Source organism: Mya arenaria, chromosome 8, assembly GCF_026914265.1.
Source record: "Mya arenaria isolate MELC-2E11 chromosome 8, ASM2691426v1".
NCBI lineage: Eukaryota > Metazoa > Mollusca > Bivalvia > Myida > Myidae > Mya > Mya arenaria.
In genome coordinates this window covers 55,471,447-55,490,367 of record NC_069129.1, presented here as the reverse complement: position 1 = coordinate 55,490,367, position 18,921 = coordinate 55,471,447, and the positions used below count along the sequence as shown (strand labels likewise).

At 34.9% G+C, this 18,921-nt stretch overlaps 2 protein-coding genes across 2 annotated transcripts; one reads left to right on the top strand and one right to left on the bottom strand.

The window, feature by feature from the left end:
• Positions 1 to 1,492: 1,492 nt before the first annotated feature.
• Positions 1,493 to 12,553, bottom strand: LOC128244688 (protein IMPACT-like). The gene is made up of 10 exons (XM_052962723.1): positions 12,432 to 12,553; positions 11,324 to 11,452; positions 10,229 to 10,281; positions 9,451 to 9,513; positions 8,491 to 8,576; positions 7,607 to 7,732; positions 6,817 to 6,911; positions 6,096 to 6,269; positions 4,051 to 4,185; positions 1,493 to 2,995 (listed from the first exon to the last, which is right to left on the bottom strand). The coding sequence occupies exons 1-10, from the start codon at positions 12,459 to 12,461 to the stop codon at positions 2,942 to 2,944; spliced, it is 945 nt and encodes a 314-aa protein (XP_052818683.1). The 5' UTR covers positions 12,462 to 12,553; the 3' UTR covers positions 1,493 to 2,941.
• On the top strand, positions 12,552 to 18,814 carry LOC128244689 (biogenesis of lysosome-related organelles complex 1 subunit 4-like). The gene is made up of 5 exons (XM_052962725.1): positions 12,552 to 12,739; positions 15,411 to 15,482; positions 16,188 to 16,289; positions 16,674 to 16,793; positions 17,212 to 18,814. Exons 1-5 carry the CDS (start codon positions 12,632 to 12,634, stop codon positions 17,395 to 17,397), a joined length of 588 nt encoding a protein of 195 aa, XP_052818685.1. The 5' UTR covers positions 12,552 to 12,631; the 3' UTR covers positions 17,398 to 18,814.
• Positions 18,815 to 18,921: the final 107 nt, after the last annotated feature.

Genomic DNA, 18,921 nt, shown 5'->3' with positions numbered 1-18,921 from the left:
GTTACGGCCCTTTTTTGCCAAAAATACTTCAAAAATATATGTTTCCAATCTAATTCTTGAAAAGTATGTGTCCAATCCTCACCAAACTTTACATACATGATTGTGACCATAATATCTTGATCAAGTTCGATAGCCATGGAAATCGCTTTTGTCATTTAGGAGTTACGGCCCTTTATTTGCAAAAAAAGACTTGAAAAATACGTCCCGAAGATTGTTTCCGATCTAATTCTTGAAAACTGTTTGTCCAATCCTCACCAAACTTTTAACACATGTTTGTGACCATAATATCTTGATCAAGTTCGATAGCCATGGAAATCGCTTTAATCATTTAGGAGTTAGGGCCCTCAGATTATCCTGAATAATCATTATGGCTTATTTTCTGTGACAAAAAATCGAAGTGGGGGCATCCGTGTCCTATGGACACATTTCTAGTTCCATTTGATTTGTTATAGCGTAAAATTTACAAAGTGAATTATGGCTTTATAGGAATCATGTGCAAAGTAATGTGTGTTCGTCCATTCTGCATTCGTGTACCCTCAGTAACACTGTCATTCCTGGTGGGATTTCAAAATTATTCTGCAGAAGTGACCACCATTAGATGACGACATGTTACACTTATGACCCAGGCCCCGATTTCTCGAAACTTCTTAAGCCCCTTATAACAGGATTACGCTAAGCTCATTATTTTTGGTTTTCAATAATTTGCATAATGTTAACTTCTTTAAGTGTTTTTACCCTTGAGATGGGAATTATAATCATGATTATCAGAATAAACAATTATTCATTTATCAAAATTCTCTTTAAGTATGTATTTTGGCTAGTTGAAATTACCTAGAAGAAGAAGTTTCGAGAAATTGGGGCCAGGGGCCGTCTCAGTAAAGGATTTAAGTCGTAACTTCAATCATCTTATATCTGTATAAAGAGCATCAATGGTAATACAGCATATTGTTCTTACTTCCTAACGGTATCTCTGTGTTCATTGTAACTATGGTTAAAGCTCGTTTCACTCAAATTTGAAGCGGAGTTATGGAACTATGATACTAAGATAATTTCAATTTACGACTACAATTGACTAAGATTTTTATTGAAATGCCCCCCAGGTCCATAGCTTCAAGGTCAAGGTCAATGTATGCCTAAGAATTTAGGTGGTTTTGCTACATAAGCCTTACTGATGTAAGTGATTCTTATCTGGTCCTTAATTTGTCATTCATGGTGGGATTTGGAAATAATTTTGCCTTATTGACCACCATAAGATGGTTAGTTGTCGAGCCTAAGTCCTGGGTTTCTGGCTTCAAGGCGAAGGTCACTAGGCGCCTAAGGAGGGGGGGGGGGGGGGGGGGGGGGGGGGCTTCTCTAAAATAAGTGGATCTGGAATACCATATCTGCAAGATGTTTTCTGTGAAGCACATTTCCCCTTACAGCTACAATTGCCTGTTGTACATTTATATGCTGATAATTTATTCTTAAAATGATAAATATGACTCACTTTACTTGGTTGATTTTAATATTAATTAACAATACAATTAACAATGTAAAAGAAATGACACTTTCAATCCGAAATGATAAAAAGCACAATTTATATTACATAGTGCATGTGATTTTCAGATTTTCACAGGTATATAACTGTCGCCTCTTAAAGGCGTACCAATGGCTTAATCCATAAAAAGCTATCTCCAATATTTATATATGGAGTTATGACCAGAATTGTGCTGAGCCCTTGAATTACATCATATACTTTACCCTAGGTTTCCAATCCACAACACTTCATATAAAACTATATATCAAGAAACTTTAAATGTGCAAATTAACCTCCATGCATTCAACTGTCAGACCGAAAACATACTCTTTTATGTAAAACAATCCAGAAGCAGCTGATGATTTCTTGATGAAAAACATTTTAGCCCCAAGCAATGCATAAATATATCAATTGATGTTTTATCAATGTATACTAGTAACATCCTTAACAAGACATAATACTATCCATCACCTTCACATACATTTTTTTTGACAGTGTCAATCTATCCCATCCACAAGCACTTGATTGTTAAAACGATGAGAACACTCTGTTTCCATTTAAGTAAGCTTATAGATCTATAAAATACACATACAGTCGAAACCCGTTTGCTCCATCATGTTTGATTTGATTTCCTTGTTGGCCCAAACTTGATGTAAAGGAGCAAATTTGTTTTACTCTTAGTAGGCATTCCCAATTGGCTGGAAGTATTTTGGTATTCCAGCGCATGTAGCTCTTGTCAAAATAATGTCAAACTCTTAAAACTGTCACAGCAAATAATTCATAATCATTTTTAACACTATATGGCACAAAGCTGATTGTATTTGGCAATGAGTGGTTCCATCCGAGATCTTGAATGGCTGGATCAATAAATCAATTAAACAGCTAGTAGCCATTTTTCTAAATATCCAGGACGAAAAAGGCACAAGCTAAATTGTTGATGGTACATAAAACACAATTTCTGACATAAGTGACATGTGTTTGACAACCAACTGAGGAGAACTTTACATGTATATTTGTAATGCAACACAACGGTTGGAGGTTTCAGCAGTTGGCCTTTCCTTGCATATAAATATCAGCCCCATTGTTATCACAGAGCAGAGTCATTCCAGTGTTAGAGTTAAGACACAAAATGCTTTTGTACAGGAGTCCACCATACTATCCAATGACAAATTTAAGGGGTCGGAGTCAAAATCAAGCACATCAGTAGTTTAGCGCATGAAGAAAATCATCTTCAAAACAATGCTTGTGAGAAGATGCATATGTTTTCACAATATGGCAAATTTACTTATAGATCCCAAAAAGCATTTATTGATTCGGTCTTTTATGCCTGTACCAGGAGGCTGATGGGGCTCCCAAACTCAAAAATCAAGGTGTCCGTGCCAGAAATTAGGAGTGTCAGACTCCAGGACTCTTCAATGCCTTTTATCATCTCTTCTTTTTCTCTGCACTGCTCTTAGCCTTTGGACCTTTTTTCTCTTCCTGAAAAACAGTACTAACATGAATACCTGATAGTGTGCTTAAATTCAAATAAATGAATCAAGTCATATCTTTCACTTAGAATCACAACTGATAACATATCCTTGACGTCAAATGAATGAGAAAGGCATGCTTATTTCACGGGAATAAGATTTTGTTGCATGCTTGGAGCCCACAATTTTTGGAATGAAAAATGGTTGAATATTTATTAATAATACGTAGCGATAGAAATGATATAACTATATGTTATATGTTTCACTGTTGAACTAAAAAAAGTTCAAACTGGAATGGTATTTCAACTTTGTGATGATTGATTGACAAGGAACGTGTTTTACGATGTTCACTGTACAAGAGCTAGACAGAGACTGACTGATAAGCCTCACTATGTGCAGCTAGCTGGTAAACTATATGAGCTCATACAACACAGACATATAATTCTGGGGTTCTTAAGTTCAGGGTTAAACCTGAAATGAGGATTGAGAGCTTTTAACTTCAGACTACTGTACAGTTGTGTACAGACAATTGCATCAAAAACAGGACCAAAATATGAATATAAATGACAATTTCAAAGGAGGTCCAAGTCCCTTAACCTGCTTTTGGCATGAATCCCTCATACTAAAACAGATTTACAAATAAGTGTTTTTACGCCATATTTGATTGAACTTGCTGTTCATCAAACTCAAGTCAAGATCACATGCTTATGAACATATTGACCGGGTTGAGTGAATGATAAATAAGCGATACTCGAGCAAGAGAGCGGACAAGGTGAAATTTGGAAATTCGAGGCCTCTGCAGTTTACAGCGTGATTTGGCTGTTAATTAAACTGAGATATTATGCTAAAACCATTGAGACCAAGTTTAGCTGCCATCAGAAAAGATTCTCTCTAAATGGCTAACATGCTACCGTATGTTGGTGAAAAATTTGAGACAAATGTGTGTTTTTTACAAATTTCTTTATCCTATCAGGTCTGATAGAGTAATGCTGAGTACAGTTGGTGAAAAAAAATGATGAAATGTTGATTCAAGATTGAAAAGCTTGAGAGGCCGATGTGTTCAACCTTGTCCTTGATGTAATCGCTCTGGTCTAGGATGGTGCGTGTGCAGTTGTTGATGTGTTTGAACCTGTCCGGCCCCAGGTGTATACCCCCATACCAGCGAGACACGACGACCATCACATTCTCCACATCTAGTATCTGCGGAAGAAGGGAAGAATGTGTATCATTGATGATAAAATGGATTTTTTTTTTATATGACCTCAGATAGGTATTTCTTGTTTTGATCACAAAGCAGAGATGAGGTAGTTTGAGTGTGAAATTTTGGTTCTCAGCCCATTTCATTGGTTCCTGTTGAAAATTTTCAACATTGCCATTATAATCTGGTTATCAGTCATTGGATGATGTTGTGTTAAAGCAATTGAGATTGACTAGTCACATGACAACCCTCAACAAAATATTGCTTTAGGGCAGTATTCATAAAACTTCTTATGTCATTTCCTATTAAACTTAAATCAATTATGTTAAAATGTTAATAGTCAAATAAAAAGAAAAGTGTTTTAACATTAAAGTATATTTTTGCAATGAAGTCAAAAGAAATTTAAAGATGCACTCTTACTCCCAAATAAGATATACCACAATTAATACAATTGTTCTAATATACCAAAACGGATGAATCAATGTCGAAAGCAATGTCGAAAACAATGTTTTTTTATGAAGGATACTGAAAAAGTAGGTAATTATGGCCAGTGGTTATAAATATCAATTATTATTGTGCCTTTAATTTAAGTGCCTTAATAAAGTGAGTTTGTTTTAAATGCATGTGAGTAAGTTTTACCTGGGTGTGAGTTAGTTTTACCTGGATATGAACTAGTTTTACCTGGATGTGAACTAGCTTTACTCGCATGTGAACTAGCTTTACTCGCATGTGAACTAGCTTTACTCGCATGTGAACTAGCTTTACTCGCATGTGAACTAGCTTTACTCGCATGTGAACTAGCTTTACTCGCATGTGAACTAGCTTTACTCGCATGTGAACTAGCTTTATTCGTATGTGAGCTAGCTTTACTTGCATGTGAACTAGCTTTATTCGCATGTGAGCTAGCTTTACTTGCATGTGAACTAGCTTTATTCGCATGTGAGCTAGCTTTACTCGCATGTGAGCTAGCTTTATTCGCATGTGAGCTAGCTTTACTTGCATGTGAACTAGCTTTATTCGCATGTGAGCTAGCTTTACTCGCATGTGAACTATCTTTACTCGCATGTGAACTATCTTTACTCGCATGTGAACTAGCTTTACTCGCATGTGAGCTAGCTTTACTCGCATGTGAACTAGCTTTACGAGCTAGCTTTACTTGCATGTCAACTAGCTTTACTCACATGTGAGCTAGCTCCACTCGCATGTGAGCTAGCTTTACTTGCATGTGAACTAGCTTTACTCGCATGTGAGCTAGCTTTACTCGCATGTGAGCTAGCTTTACTCGCATGTGAACTAGCTTTACTCGCATGTGAGCTAGCTTTACTCGCATGTGAGCTAGCTTTACTCGCATGTGAGCTAGCTTTACTCGCATGTGAGCTAGCTTTACTCGCATGTGAGCTAGCTTTACTCGCATGTGAACTAGCTTTACTCGCATGTGAGCTAGCTTTGCTCGCATGTGAGCTAGCTTTACTCGCATGTGAGCTAGCTTTACTCGCATGTGAGCTAGCTTTACTCGCATGTGAGCTAGCTTTACTCGCATGTGAACTAGCTTTACTCGCATGTGAGCTAGCTTTACTTGCATGTGAACTAGCTTTACTTGCATGTGAGCTAGCTTTACTCGCATGTGAGCTAGCTTTATTCGCATGTGAGCTAGCTTTACTCGCATGTGAACTAGCTTTATTCGCATGTGAGCTAGCTTTACTCGCATGTGAACTAGCTTTATTCGCATGTGAGCTAGCTTTACTTGCATGTGAACTAGCTTTATTCGCATGTGAGCTAGCTTTACTCGCATGTGAGCTAGCTTTATTCGCATGTGAGCTAGCTTTACTTGCATGTGAACTAGCTTTATTCGCATGTGAGCTAGCTTTACTTGCATGTGAGATAGTTTTATTTGCATGTGAGCTAGATTTACCTGCAGTAAATGCAGCATTCTGGAACCAGCATGTGTCTCGCCATCATCCTCACAGCCTTGTATCACTATAGGTGACTTTTGTGGATGTCGCTGAACTATACGGTAGGCCAATATGTTGTGAGTGGCATTTGCAATCTTCTTGTTTTCGCACAGTTTATCAAGCACCATCTTCACCTATTATGTTAAACAGGTGAACTGTAGAAATTTTAATGATAAAATGACTTTCATAAAAAAGTATCATATATAATTATATGATACCCTGTTTTATGTTTGTATCTGACAGATATAAATATCAATCTTATCAAAATCAGATCCTATAAACATGCTTAACAGCATTACATGAAGTAACTTAATGAAATGAAATGAAGGTTATGATATGATTTTAATGAAATTGATAAAAAAATATTACTTAAGTTAAAACACAGTACAAAGCTGTATTCTTATAACAGCTTTTAACTGTTTAAAAATCACACACAACCTCTTTTAAGGGTTTTTATACTTTAAGTTTCAATTAAAGCAAATCTGAGGTGACTCACTTTAAAGTCTGACACTCTTGGACCAAATGAAATTACCCCCTGAATGAAGACATCAATCACAGTTCTTTAAATGTCCCACTTGCAATGTGTAGGGTGCAGAATAAAATATTCACAGTGATTTTAATGAAGAAACAGATTACTACGAATGGTAAACTAATCTACTCTGGTATTCAGCACTCATTTACCTGAGATCTGTGAAAGACGGGGGCCAGGTGGGGCTGGAATGTGGATCGTCGGTCTGTTACACACTCCCCATGTGCAATGGCGGGACACTCACAATCTGAATACAGCAATCACAGATATGCAAACATTTTTTGTGTCTAAACTCAATTAAGTAATGTTTGAGCCCAAGTCTTGAGTAGAAGTGAATAGAATTGCCTTTTGTATGTATGTATTCAAACCAGAAAATATAAAATAAACTGGGGCCAATCAAAATGATGTGAATGGATGCCTTACTCGACCATCAGTTGTCGAAGGTTGATTGTCAGAGGTGGTCAGAGTAATTCATTTAAGGATTGATCACATTTTTTCTTGCGTTTATGCTGTAAGAACACAGTAGTGCATGCTCGCAAATTTCATGAAGCGCGCTAGCTAGTATACAACATAAACACAAGAAAAAATGCATTCAATACTTATATTTACATTGCGATTAAAAATTCTTCTGCAGTGAGTACTTTTTAGAAAAAAGTGTAACTGACAAAATATGTTTGTATAAAAGAATAGCTGATTTTGGTAACGTCATATATCATTGGTTAAATGACGTCACGCTTATCCAATCCGAGTGCAATATTGAAGCAAACAATGACCATCTTGTCAGTAATGAATATTTTCCAATGTTTTGTTTGTTGACTGTGTAACTCAACTTAAGCCATTCTCATTCATCAGAGCATAATGAGCATCATCAGTCTGGTTTACGAGATAATTAAACCATAAAGATATAATTTTCAAGAAAATGTAATAAATATCCATACACACCACTGCCATTTTCTGTGCCATGTTCTGATACTGTAGAGGAAATCTCCACCAGCTCAGGGTCAAAGTCATCATCTCCGTGGTCCGTTTCTGTGGATATGGTCACTTGACGGAGGGCCTCAAGGTCCACTTGAAATACAAGCAATAGATATTGAAAGTCATTCCTTACCTGTTCAATCTGTGTCTCCAATATTGCATAATGTAATAATGTAAAGAGAGGATATATATAGAGAGAGAGAGAGTGAGAGAGAGAGATGAAATATAGGTAGAAAATCTGTATTACACATGATGTATTTTGGTTTGTATTAAATTAAACTCTGTAAAAGAAATAGACCCAAGTTGATCAAACTTGATTGGTTGACTTAAGAAAACCTTAAGTATAGTTTTATGTGAAAAAGATAAATTGATAGGCATACAATAAAAGAAATATTATGTTAGTTTTAAGATCTGCAGAAGTGTATCATGTTTCTTTTGTAGACAAACATGCAGTCTCATGCACATGAAACTCAAAGTATTACAACCCAACAATTCCACAGATTTACATACAATTCCCAACACATTTGAAAAAAAAAAAATGAATGGTGCACATGAGTTTGAACATCTTTGAGTAATATATTAATTGTAGTACATATTTTTGGAGTAACGGTAATAAGCTAAGCTTGTTATTTGATATTGTCAATTTTTCAGTTTCAACAACCAAAATCCGATCTTAATGATAAAAGGTTATCAGAGCTTTTGTAAGGGCTTTAACTGATACCTAAGATGACCAAGTCCACTTCAATTTGATAGCCATACTGCCGAAGCGTTCTCTACTTTCAAGGTCACAAGCTAGTGATATTGTGATACATTGATTCTAATTGAATAATCCTATTATAAGCTAGCCATACCTTCATCTGATGATGAGATTTTGTTTTGAAGCCTTTCTCTGATTTTTTCTGTCCACAGATATATAATGCTTTCCCCGATATTTTCACTGAAATGCAACCATGCAAATGCTTTAAAGAAATGTACAGTGAAAGAACTATATAAGGTTCAGTTAAAATTATATAGAAGGTATACAACTTGTCTAGAATAACAGTAAAATCATTTCAGAAATATATTAAGTTGTCAAAGGGTGACTTGTTATGTGTGTTTTTTTATATATTTACAGGAAAAGCTGAACATTTCTTATAATAGCAAATGTCAATTGTAGACTATGTAAGCGCTCGATAGTAACTAACTCCAACAAGGGAATCAAAGAGCAATCGCCAAAAAACGTCTGTTGATATCAGTCGAAAAAGGGGAATAACTTATTACTTATTTTTAAAGCCACTATTATTGGGCTTGCTGTACATGTATGTGTGCCCATGAGCTGCATCCCACAATTTTGGGCCTTCAAACAATAAGTATAACTTACGAAATACATATGACATAACATTTTTTTGGACAATTTATGACAATTACTTAACCCATGTTTCAATAGCAACCACGGTCCAGATTTATTTTGACTGCATTGAAAGTGTTTTGTTTTAAACGGTTGATTGTTTAAAAACTAAAATGGATCATCAAACTATTTTTAATAATGTTCCATGACATTGAAATATTGAATAAGGGTTATAGAGTAATGGCTAATATCTAAGTTTTTGCACAATACATCGCTGCCAACACCAAGGTTATCACAACATCTTAACCTTTCTGCAAAAACAAAACAGACAAGCTGAAAATGGTACACATCTGTGTTGAGTATTAAACTGATTTTGAGGCATGCTAATTTTCAGTTTTTGTTTCTGAATATTAAACAATTAGCTGTAAAAAGTCCTTCCTAGGGGATGTAATCATTGAGAGTTGAGGTAATGCTTTTCCATTACCAATACAGGTCAGCTAGGGCTGCTTCCAGCTGTAGTCTCTCCTCCCCGCGCAGCCAGGGGGCACTGAAGGTAAACACATATCATACAGAATAATGGTTACTTTCTTATTTTTATTTGTTGGCAAAGCATTCATTTAATTGTAACGTTCAAAATGACTGCACCAAAAATGTACAGAATAAATGTGTTTACATCGCTGGCCTTACAAAAAATATTTATTTAATGTGTACACTTACATTTACTTATGTTTCTACCGGTACTCATGATTATATAGGATTTCATATTTTTTTTATAATAAACACAATATTCCTATTAACTCTAGCTTACACTAAATTTCTGTATATCATATATAGTTTAAGAGAATAGGTAGGTAAGTGGCAACTTAGAGCTGTGGATGAAGTTTATCTGGCAAGGAGGAGGAATATATCAGGCAAGCTGAAGGACTTCATTTTTTTTTTCAACCAAAGACTAGGTCTGTCCTCGCATGGTTGGATATGTAAATGGATATACACATATCATTTTTTTTACTGATGCAAATGATATTCTTATATACCTCATTTAACCGTTATTTTTAAGTATGTTATCATCCTAATACTTGCCAGAATTATATCTTTTTCCATTATGCAATCTCCATTAATTTTGTTATTTCATGTCTGTAAGTGTGCTTTCTCCTAATCATGTATATGTATGCACCGTTAATATTTGTAAATATTTTATTTGTCTTCATGGGGTAAATGGCTTGTTGGAGTTAGAAAAAGAAAAAGAAACTATTTCCACCTACTTGAGCTGGTATTCTGGCGGTGCTTCACTTGGGTAATTTTCTGGCAGTATAACCTACAACACCAGAAAAACATTTACCTTATCACTCATATTACTAAAGAACATACATAAAAAGACTATTGAAACACTTTTCTGTTTTTAAAAAGTATCAGAACATTCACAATAATAAAATCTATGTATGGCAGTAATGAATGAAATCTAATGCATGAAATTCAATATTACCGTAAACATGAGTCGATTGTAAAGCATTATGCCTGCTGAATGCCACAAATTGTCAGAAAATGTTCGCATGTAGAAAGGTTTCAGAAAACTGAAGATAAACACTAAGATCCATTAACAACTTGATTTCAATTTCCTCATAGGTCATCAAATAGTAAAGTGCAGACAATTCACAATATTTCTAGATTTTACAATAGCATATTTGTTACCCAACTTTTGAAATTCTGGCCACAAAAACTTAGTGTGTCATTATAATCATTTTTTTTCTTTAGTTTTGATTGGGAATTTTTTCGGAAGATTGGGAAAAATATATATTTAGCTTTGGGAATGGGTCCGATAGTCGAACCTGTGGGTTCTAAAGAAAAAGCCCTGTACTGATCACAAAGAACCATAGGGTTCATGTTCTGGTCAAGGTCAACATACCAGTGGAGTTTCATGGTCCCAGATCAAACCCTTCTCAAGTTATTACATGTGCAGAAAAAGTTTAAAAAAAACACAAGCTGTGACTTTGATCTTGTGTCCTGCTGACCCGAAAACAATTGGATCACGTACTGGTCAAAGACAGCCTACTGCTAATGGTGGAGTTTTATGTAATGAGGTTAACGAATTCTTGAGTTATTGTGGGGGAAAACTTTTTCCCGAAAAACATTTGTAGTGACCTTGAACTTTGACCTACTGACCAAAAACCATTAGGGATTGACTGGTAAATGGCAACCTACCAGTGGAGTTTCATGGTACTATTTCATAGTGGATCGAACAACCCTCTGACACTTTCAAACATATATGTCCTTTCCTTTTTTGAAGAGGGTATAATAATTCAATATTATTCTATTTCAAACTATTAGGATAATGTGAAATGTTTACAAGCGAAACCAACCTGTATACAGACAGTCCACTGTGGTTTGTCCTGGCCATCAGTTATCTGTATACAGTAGATGTGGTGGTCAGCATCCACTACACACCAGTCATCCCCGTATATAGCTGCAAGGGCCTCAACCTCATCCCTCTGTAATATTGCATAGAGTATAACATGTCATTGCAGTCATTGAAATTAATACGTTAATTTGTATAAATTAATAATAACATTAGAGTATAACCTACAAACCATATAATGTATTATCATATAAAAAAACTAAGATTGTTTTCTATTTGTTGTGGGCATGTGCTAAATTTGATCATTTTAACTGGAAAATCGACCTCATAAATATTTTTGATTGGATGAAGAAGCAATCAAATTGTTAGCTCTTGTTCAAGATTAAGATATGGTATAGCCTGCTTGATGATAAGTAGAAACAGCTGTACATCATATTCTATGTAAAATCAGATAGTATATGTCCGATACTTGTGAGTGAGACCTGAATGTACAAACTACGAGATGATGTGCATGATGATGGCAGTGCATCGTTTAAATAAGGTTATCATTATCTAAAAGATAGTTAACATAAATAGCTTAGTGGTAGAGCATTCCTTCCAGATGCTGAAGGTCGCGGGCTCAAACCCTGGCCGCGTCATATTTAATGAAGTTAAAAAATGGTACCAGTAGCTTCTTTGCCTAGCTATCAGCATTAAAATGGTAGTACAGAGAAATGTTATACTCAGTACTGATTAAAACCCAGAATAGTTGTATCCCCTGTTTCGGTGCTTTACACCAAGCATGTTTAAGAACCAAGAGGTCTCTTCACAACGAGCTAGAGTATTGCATTTAGATCTCTTGTTTCCCACTCTGTTTCTTTAAGTTTTCTTACGGCTGGATTTGACTGGGTATGCATACAGGTAGCCACAATAACGTGCATTTAGGGAACGTTTTTTAACATTTGAATATTTATTGCGTAGAGTCGCCAACACAAAAATCAAAGACTTTGAAGCGGCTGTTTATATTGACTAGCATGCAGGCACTTCTATCTCATGTCACTTAAATGGCATTTAAAAAAAACTCGAATAAACAAACATAAAAGAGAGCTTAACAATCTGTGCTGTATAATTACCTGAAGGCTAGCATTGTCTTCTCCTGACATCCTTTTAAACACTAACAATGCTTCACTGGCTGAATTTGACGTTTCACCATGGAGGCAGCCATTTTTAAATCACGTGACCTAACTCTTCAACTAGAGGTTTAAAAGTATTAAACCAGGAAGTAAACATTTTTCTGCCGTTGACAGTATTTTTTAGTATTTTAAAAGAAAGAATGACTGACAGCGATCCTACTGAAAGCAGATCAGCAGATTTGACTTCGTGTCTACCAGATCTCGCGAATGATTTCACAGGGTATCTAGATGTTGATGCAACAAAAGAGGTAAATCAAACAATTACTCATTCAGTCATTGGCATTGACCAGTTCTTGACTATCTAAAATAATGAGCGTTCGTGGTTACTGATTTTAGTATTTTGACATTTCTTAAGTATCCCTGTCTCGAGCCTGCCGTATTAATAAAATTGTCATAAGACTTGTTAATCCTTATTGAGGTGGACAAATAATAGATATCATGGACCATGGACATTACGGACCAGACATAAGAGAGCATATTTTGGGACATTACTGACCATATTTGGGGACATTACAGACCATCGAGAGAAACATGAAGAACCACAATTTATAATTTTAATAGCAGTTTGTTTATACTTTATTCTCCCCATAAACTTCTTATTTTAATAAAAACATTTGTATATGAATGCTCCTTTTGATATGACACCTGCCAAATGCCTTTCAACCAATGCTGAAAATGCTCGATGTTAATAATGTGACCATTGCCCTATTTTGATGAAATTCAATGAGATGTTAGACACCAGTGAACACCTACTTTGATTTAATTTAATATGTAAAATAAGAATGTCCCTGATGAATGAAATGTGAAAATATATCGATTAAAACAGATGTCAGAAAACAAATATTTTATATTCACAGAAAAAGTTGGTTTCACTAGGAAATCAAGCACATAATGATATAAGTACACATGAACATAACTCAAATATACAACAACAATAATATAGCACACCAAAGAGCACATCAAACAATGTCAACATATAATATACATGGGGCAGTATAGTCGCACACACGCCTTTAAGAAAAAAATAAGTGGATTTTTTTGTTTATGGAGCTTCATCATCCATCCTTGTGTTATTGCTGCAGCTCGTCGCTGGTACAGGCACAACTTCTGCTCTTTCACATTTTAGCTTGTACTGGATTAGGATTTCTCTAGCTTCTCTGTGAAGAAGTTCTTCCAGCAGATAGAACGGGAGATTCCCTTTCTTGGCACGGCGGGTCAGACACGCTTGCCAATCTTCCACAACGTTGTTCGTACGAATGGAGTGCCTGTACACAGACCGTCGTTGGAATTCTTTTTACACTCGATCTTTTGGAAGGCTGCTTGATTGTCTTCTTGAAGACCTTCCGCATGAGGCAATACACGATGTCCCTGCTACTGTAGGCAGTCTGATATTGCACAAAAATAAATATACCATTATGTTATATTTGGGCTCGGTGCCATTCAGGTTCAAGTGTCGCACTAGACAATGGGTAGACCTGCAAAAAGACAGTAATTAGAAATGTTAATTGCAGTACCCAAGTTGACCGATACTTGGAATTCAAAAAGCATGTAACAGTAAGTTCTCTGCACCTATACAAATTATGATCTTACCTGTGTTGACACAACGTAGATGCTGCCAATGTTCACAAATGTCGCATTCAACCTCTGACAATAATTGTTAGTCCTCAACAGATGACAATGAGGCGAAGACGGGAAATTAGGTACTTGTAGAGCTTGGAGTGGAGACTGTCCTCAGTCCTGTGTTTTCATTGCTTGAACAACACTGTTAGCTGTTTCAATCTGATATTTAAAACTGGTAATTTTGATTGCATTTAATTAGTTAATTAGATGCAATTATAGCCTGTAATTTTGAGGGCATATCATCGAAGAAATATACTTTATACTGACAAATTTTAATTGGCAATCATTGGAGTGTAAAAAGCCATCTTGATGGCATTCTTTCACTGAGCCAGTCTTGTCCTAATTTTTAGTTGTTTCCAAAAAAAGTTGGCAGTAATATATATATATATATGATTTATTTTATTTTCAAGCATGGTTTGTTGTGTACCCAAACAAATATGACAATCCAAAATTTATTTCAAAAAGCAATAAGAACATATAAATTTACACGAGATACACAAATAAACGTGGTCCGTGAGTGTCCCCAAAAAGTGGTACGTTATAAAGTTAAAACAACTGTAAGTAAAATTATGAATCATAACCGTAATGTCCCAAAATATAGTTTGTTATGTCTGGTCCGTAATGTCCACTACGCTTTTGACCAGTGTTAACACATTGTTACATTTGTCTGAAATATGAAATAATAGAAGTTCAAAACACAATTCTTCAGACATCGTTTTAATCTTGACGGATTTGCCTTATCAAAAATCGTAAAAAAATATGTCCATGTTCAATTATTAGGACCATACTCTATATTTGATTGACTAATTTTCACGTGAGATAACATTTCCAGTTCATTAAGGCCCACAACACCATATACATGAGTTGCGAACAAAACATTAAACATTAGAAAAACAGTTACATTTCTTATAAAAGAAAAAAAACTGTTGAATTTAACTACTGTGCATTTGACAAAGTGACCATTCCTGGTGTACGAGTACAAACAATGCCAAAAAAAGGTTGCCAATGGTCTGTCAGAATTGGTATAACCATGCTTTGATCCACTGTCATGTGTTAGTGAACAGAAAAAAAGCCCTGTTACACTGAGTACCGGTAATCACTTCCGAAATGGTGTTATTTGCCTAGTATACACCAATTTGATTTTAAAACATTCTCAACAGTTTGTTATTGGTTTCATCATCTTAGATTAACAGGTAAAAACAATGCTGTTGTTGATCAGTAGACTTTGTTTTGTTAATGTTATCTGATATTTGAAATGAAATTTTACTTACTGGTATATTCTATTTTTTCTAATTTCAGAAGCAGGCTTTCTACCACAGCATTGATGAGATGCTCACAAAGCTGGATGAGTTTGGAGGACTTGTTGACTCAGTAGGTGGCTGTTCATTCTATTTCCAAATAGTTTCCAATTCTTAGGGTGTAGATGACACCTTCTCCCTTGTATACTGAATACCGGATACTCATAATTTTTTTTACCAGAATGTGTAATAATTAAATCACGATATATAACAATTTTGAGGGTCGCTCTAATTCATAATGTAATATCTTGGGTTTATGCGTACTGTATTGCATCCTCGTGTGTCCTAGGTTCTTTGTTTAAAGACTCTGAATACTAAAAAGTCGGGTTCCAGCGTCTTTTAACTTGTCTGTCGTTTTGTTTTAGGAAATAAAATGGATGAATTGTCATCTTTGGTGTAGCAAGTTTCATAACTCGTGACAAAAATATCTGTCACATTATGTCCCTCGATTGACTAAGAAAATAAAAGAGCATTGAGATTCATGGTGCTATTGTTAAAAATTCCTGCCTTTCTTGCCATTGTTCGATATGATTTAGGGTTAAGCATACACAATTAAATATAGCTAAGTATTTGTCAAGTCTTTGAATCAGAGTGTGGAAATGTGATCCCTTATCTTGGTAAAGGGTCTTAAATAAAAAGGTGACTTTCTTCATAGACAGTTTCAAAATACTTGTGTATTTTTCAATTGTTCATGTCTTCATGTAATGCAGTCAGCAAATGTTGTTTAAATTGCAGTACAAGTTTGTCATTTAAGTTGGAATTACTGCTTTGCTTTCAGATCAGAAGTGACACTAGCCTGTGTGTGGAAACCAATGTACGGAATATACAGACCAAATGTGAACAAATGAAACAAATATTCGCTAGAGTGGACCAACTTGAGGTGAGATATGAAATTCACAAAATCAGTATCAAAATGTATGACATGCATTATGGGTTGCTGTGATTGTAACTTTCTTCAAAGTAAAATAGTAGTATTTTCAACAGGGTATGATGTATATTTATACATCATCCTTGTGTGTTAGTGCATCAGGTAACTTTGGTATAATTTGTTTAGTTTATTTTTATTTCTCAAATAGAAAGGTAAATACACAAATGTATCAACATATTCAAACAATGCTAAATCTGTGTAAGGAATATACATGGATCTTCTGTGCATTGAAGGTTGCATTTGTATTTTTTAAATACAAGTGTATGCAGAATGTCCTAAGCCTTTCTGATTTCATATTTTAAGTTCACACACGAAAAAGTTATACTTATATTTCAGGCGTTTGTGTCCCTAGTTAAACAAAATGTGAACACAGTGGAGGAATGTGTGAACAAGGCCGAGTCTGATATGAGCTCCTTCCCCAGCCTGAAAAAGGTCTTCTCCTCTCTTGTCGGCAGTGTAAGTTGTACTGGATTTATAAAATCAGTGATATTTCTCCATAAAATATAGTCTGCCTTTTAAGAGGCTATTCCCATTTCTAAAGACTAATATTTTTTGTTGTGATCATTTAAGTCAAATGAGTTAAACATAGTAAAACAATTGAATAATCCTTTTACTCCCCCAACAATATAGCAAAGGATATAATTATGTTTTACCCTTGAAAAACAATTATACCTTAAAACAATGTGAAAAAATAAAGGGTTCTGTTTTTGGCTTTGTAGTGATAAAGAGCCTTTACTATTGTAAACTACATTATATTATTATTTACTGTTTTATTTATATCAAAAGCTAATATAAAGAGTCACAGCCATTTTAGGAAACCATAATTCATAGATGAGCTAATTTTCTTTTTTAATATTCTCTTGTAATATTTCAGAAAAAGCAGAGCCAAAATAAAGAGAAGTTAACTTTCAATCCTCCAGATATTTTCCTCACTGAGGACTTTATCACTCCGGTTCAAAGTGTGGTGAAAATAGATCAGTCAATGATGGACACAAGTGGGAGTAAATCAGTTCAGAGTAAAGAAAGTGATTCTACTGAACAAACATCGAAAGATGGTTAAATACATCCTTTAACAAAGGCTATCGAGCAGTATACGCACCATACCTAGATTATTAATACTCTACACTGTTCATCCACATGTGTTCCAAATGGACAAACTGTCGACACAAGGAGATGTAGCCTGTGCAGGGACAGGCACTAAGCCAATGACTGTGGATTGTTGTTGCCATAGTTTTTATTATAATTTGTTTATATATTATTTAAAAAATGTGATAAGTTTCAAAGCTTCATTAAATGTTTAACAGTGGCTGTGTTCTTATTAAGGAAGTTTTGAGCCTTGTTGCTTGTGAAATAGTATTTGAAACAATTGTCTCGGTTTGGTCACTATTTTACCCACGACTGTGACAATACAATACAAAGACAATATGACATACCAAATATCCAGTGCTCTCATACCTATATTATATCTTCTTATTGATGTCATTATTGGGGTATGAACGCAGTTGGTCTGGTTTATGTCTGTGGAGTGTGAATGACTGACCACGTATACTTTTACCTGGCCCAACTGTGTTCATATTCCCGATATGACGTTAATCACGCAATTCATTACTTATGTTTACACCAATAGTTATTATTTATTTCCAGAATTTCTGAAAGTACTTCATTTCATTTCAGAAAACCTTTTAGTAATTCTTTCCTCACCCATTTTGTAAATAGAACAACCTGACAATAACCGGAAACATTTTGTCATATGATGACAAGACAACGCAGGAAAAACTTTATAGGTGATTTTTAACGTAAAAATGAAACACAAACAAATCAAAGTATTAATACTTTTTAACATGTTGATTCAAGTTGATTCATGGCCTGATGACACAATAACAAGATAAACAATTTTCAATTTACATGTATATTTATATGCCATCATTTGCAATCCAAAGGTGTTGCGTTCATTAGATAATAATTGCAATTGTCATAAGGCTGCTCATTTTGGGAATGGAAATTGAGGTGTAAATATTAATATATTCAATATTTTAGGAAGACCCTAAGCCTCAAACAGAATGTTTCCATATTTCTATAAAAACTAAAACCTAATACATAAGATAGGACGCAGGCAATTGTTTCCCCAACATTCTGGGGGTAAAGAAGTATACATAGTATAAATGGAACATGTAATAGCCCTTTTTAAAGCTTCATCATAAATATAAGTGTTTTGGCCCTCAAAAGCTCATTTCAATCAAATGTAGTGGTTAGATTTCCATGGAATTGGATGTCACCTGTTTCAGCTCACATCATTGTCAAACCCATTACGAGTTACAATTGTAAATTGAGATTTTTTTCTGATTTTAATAAACTGTGCATGTATTTTAGACTTTTAGTGTTAAAGGGATAGAACTCTGGTATTACCATACCAAATATTTATCGATGGAGCTTTCGTTTTTTTGTGTTTAAACAAATTAAATAAGAAATTAGCTTTATTTGCATTTCAACCATTGTTATTGGTTTTATTCATTTGATAGATTACTTGTATACTGTGATTTACATGTACATATCATACATTACATCACTCATGATTGGACATAAA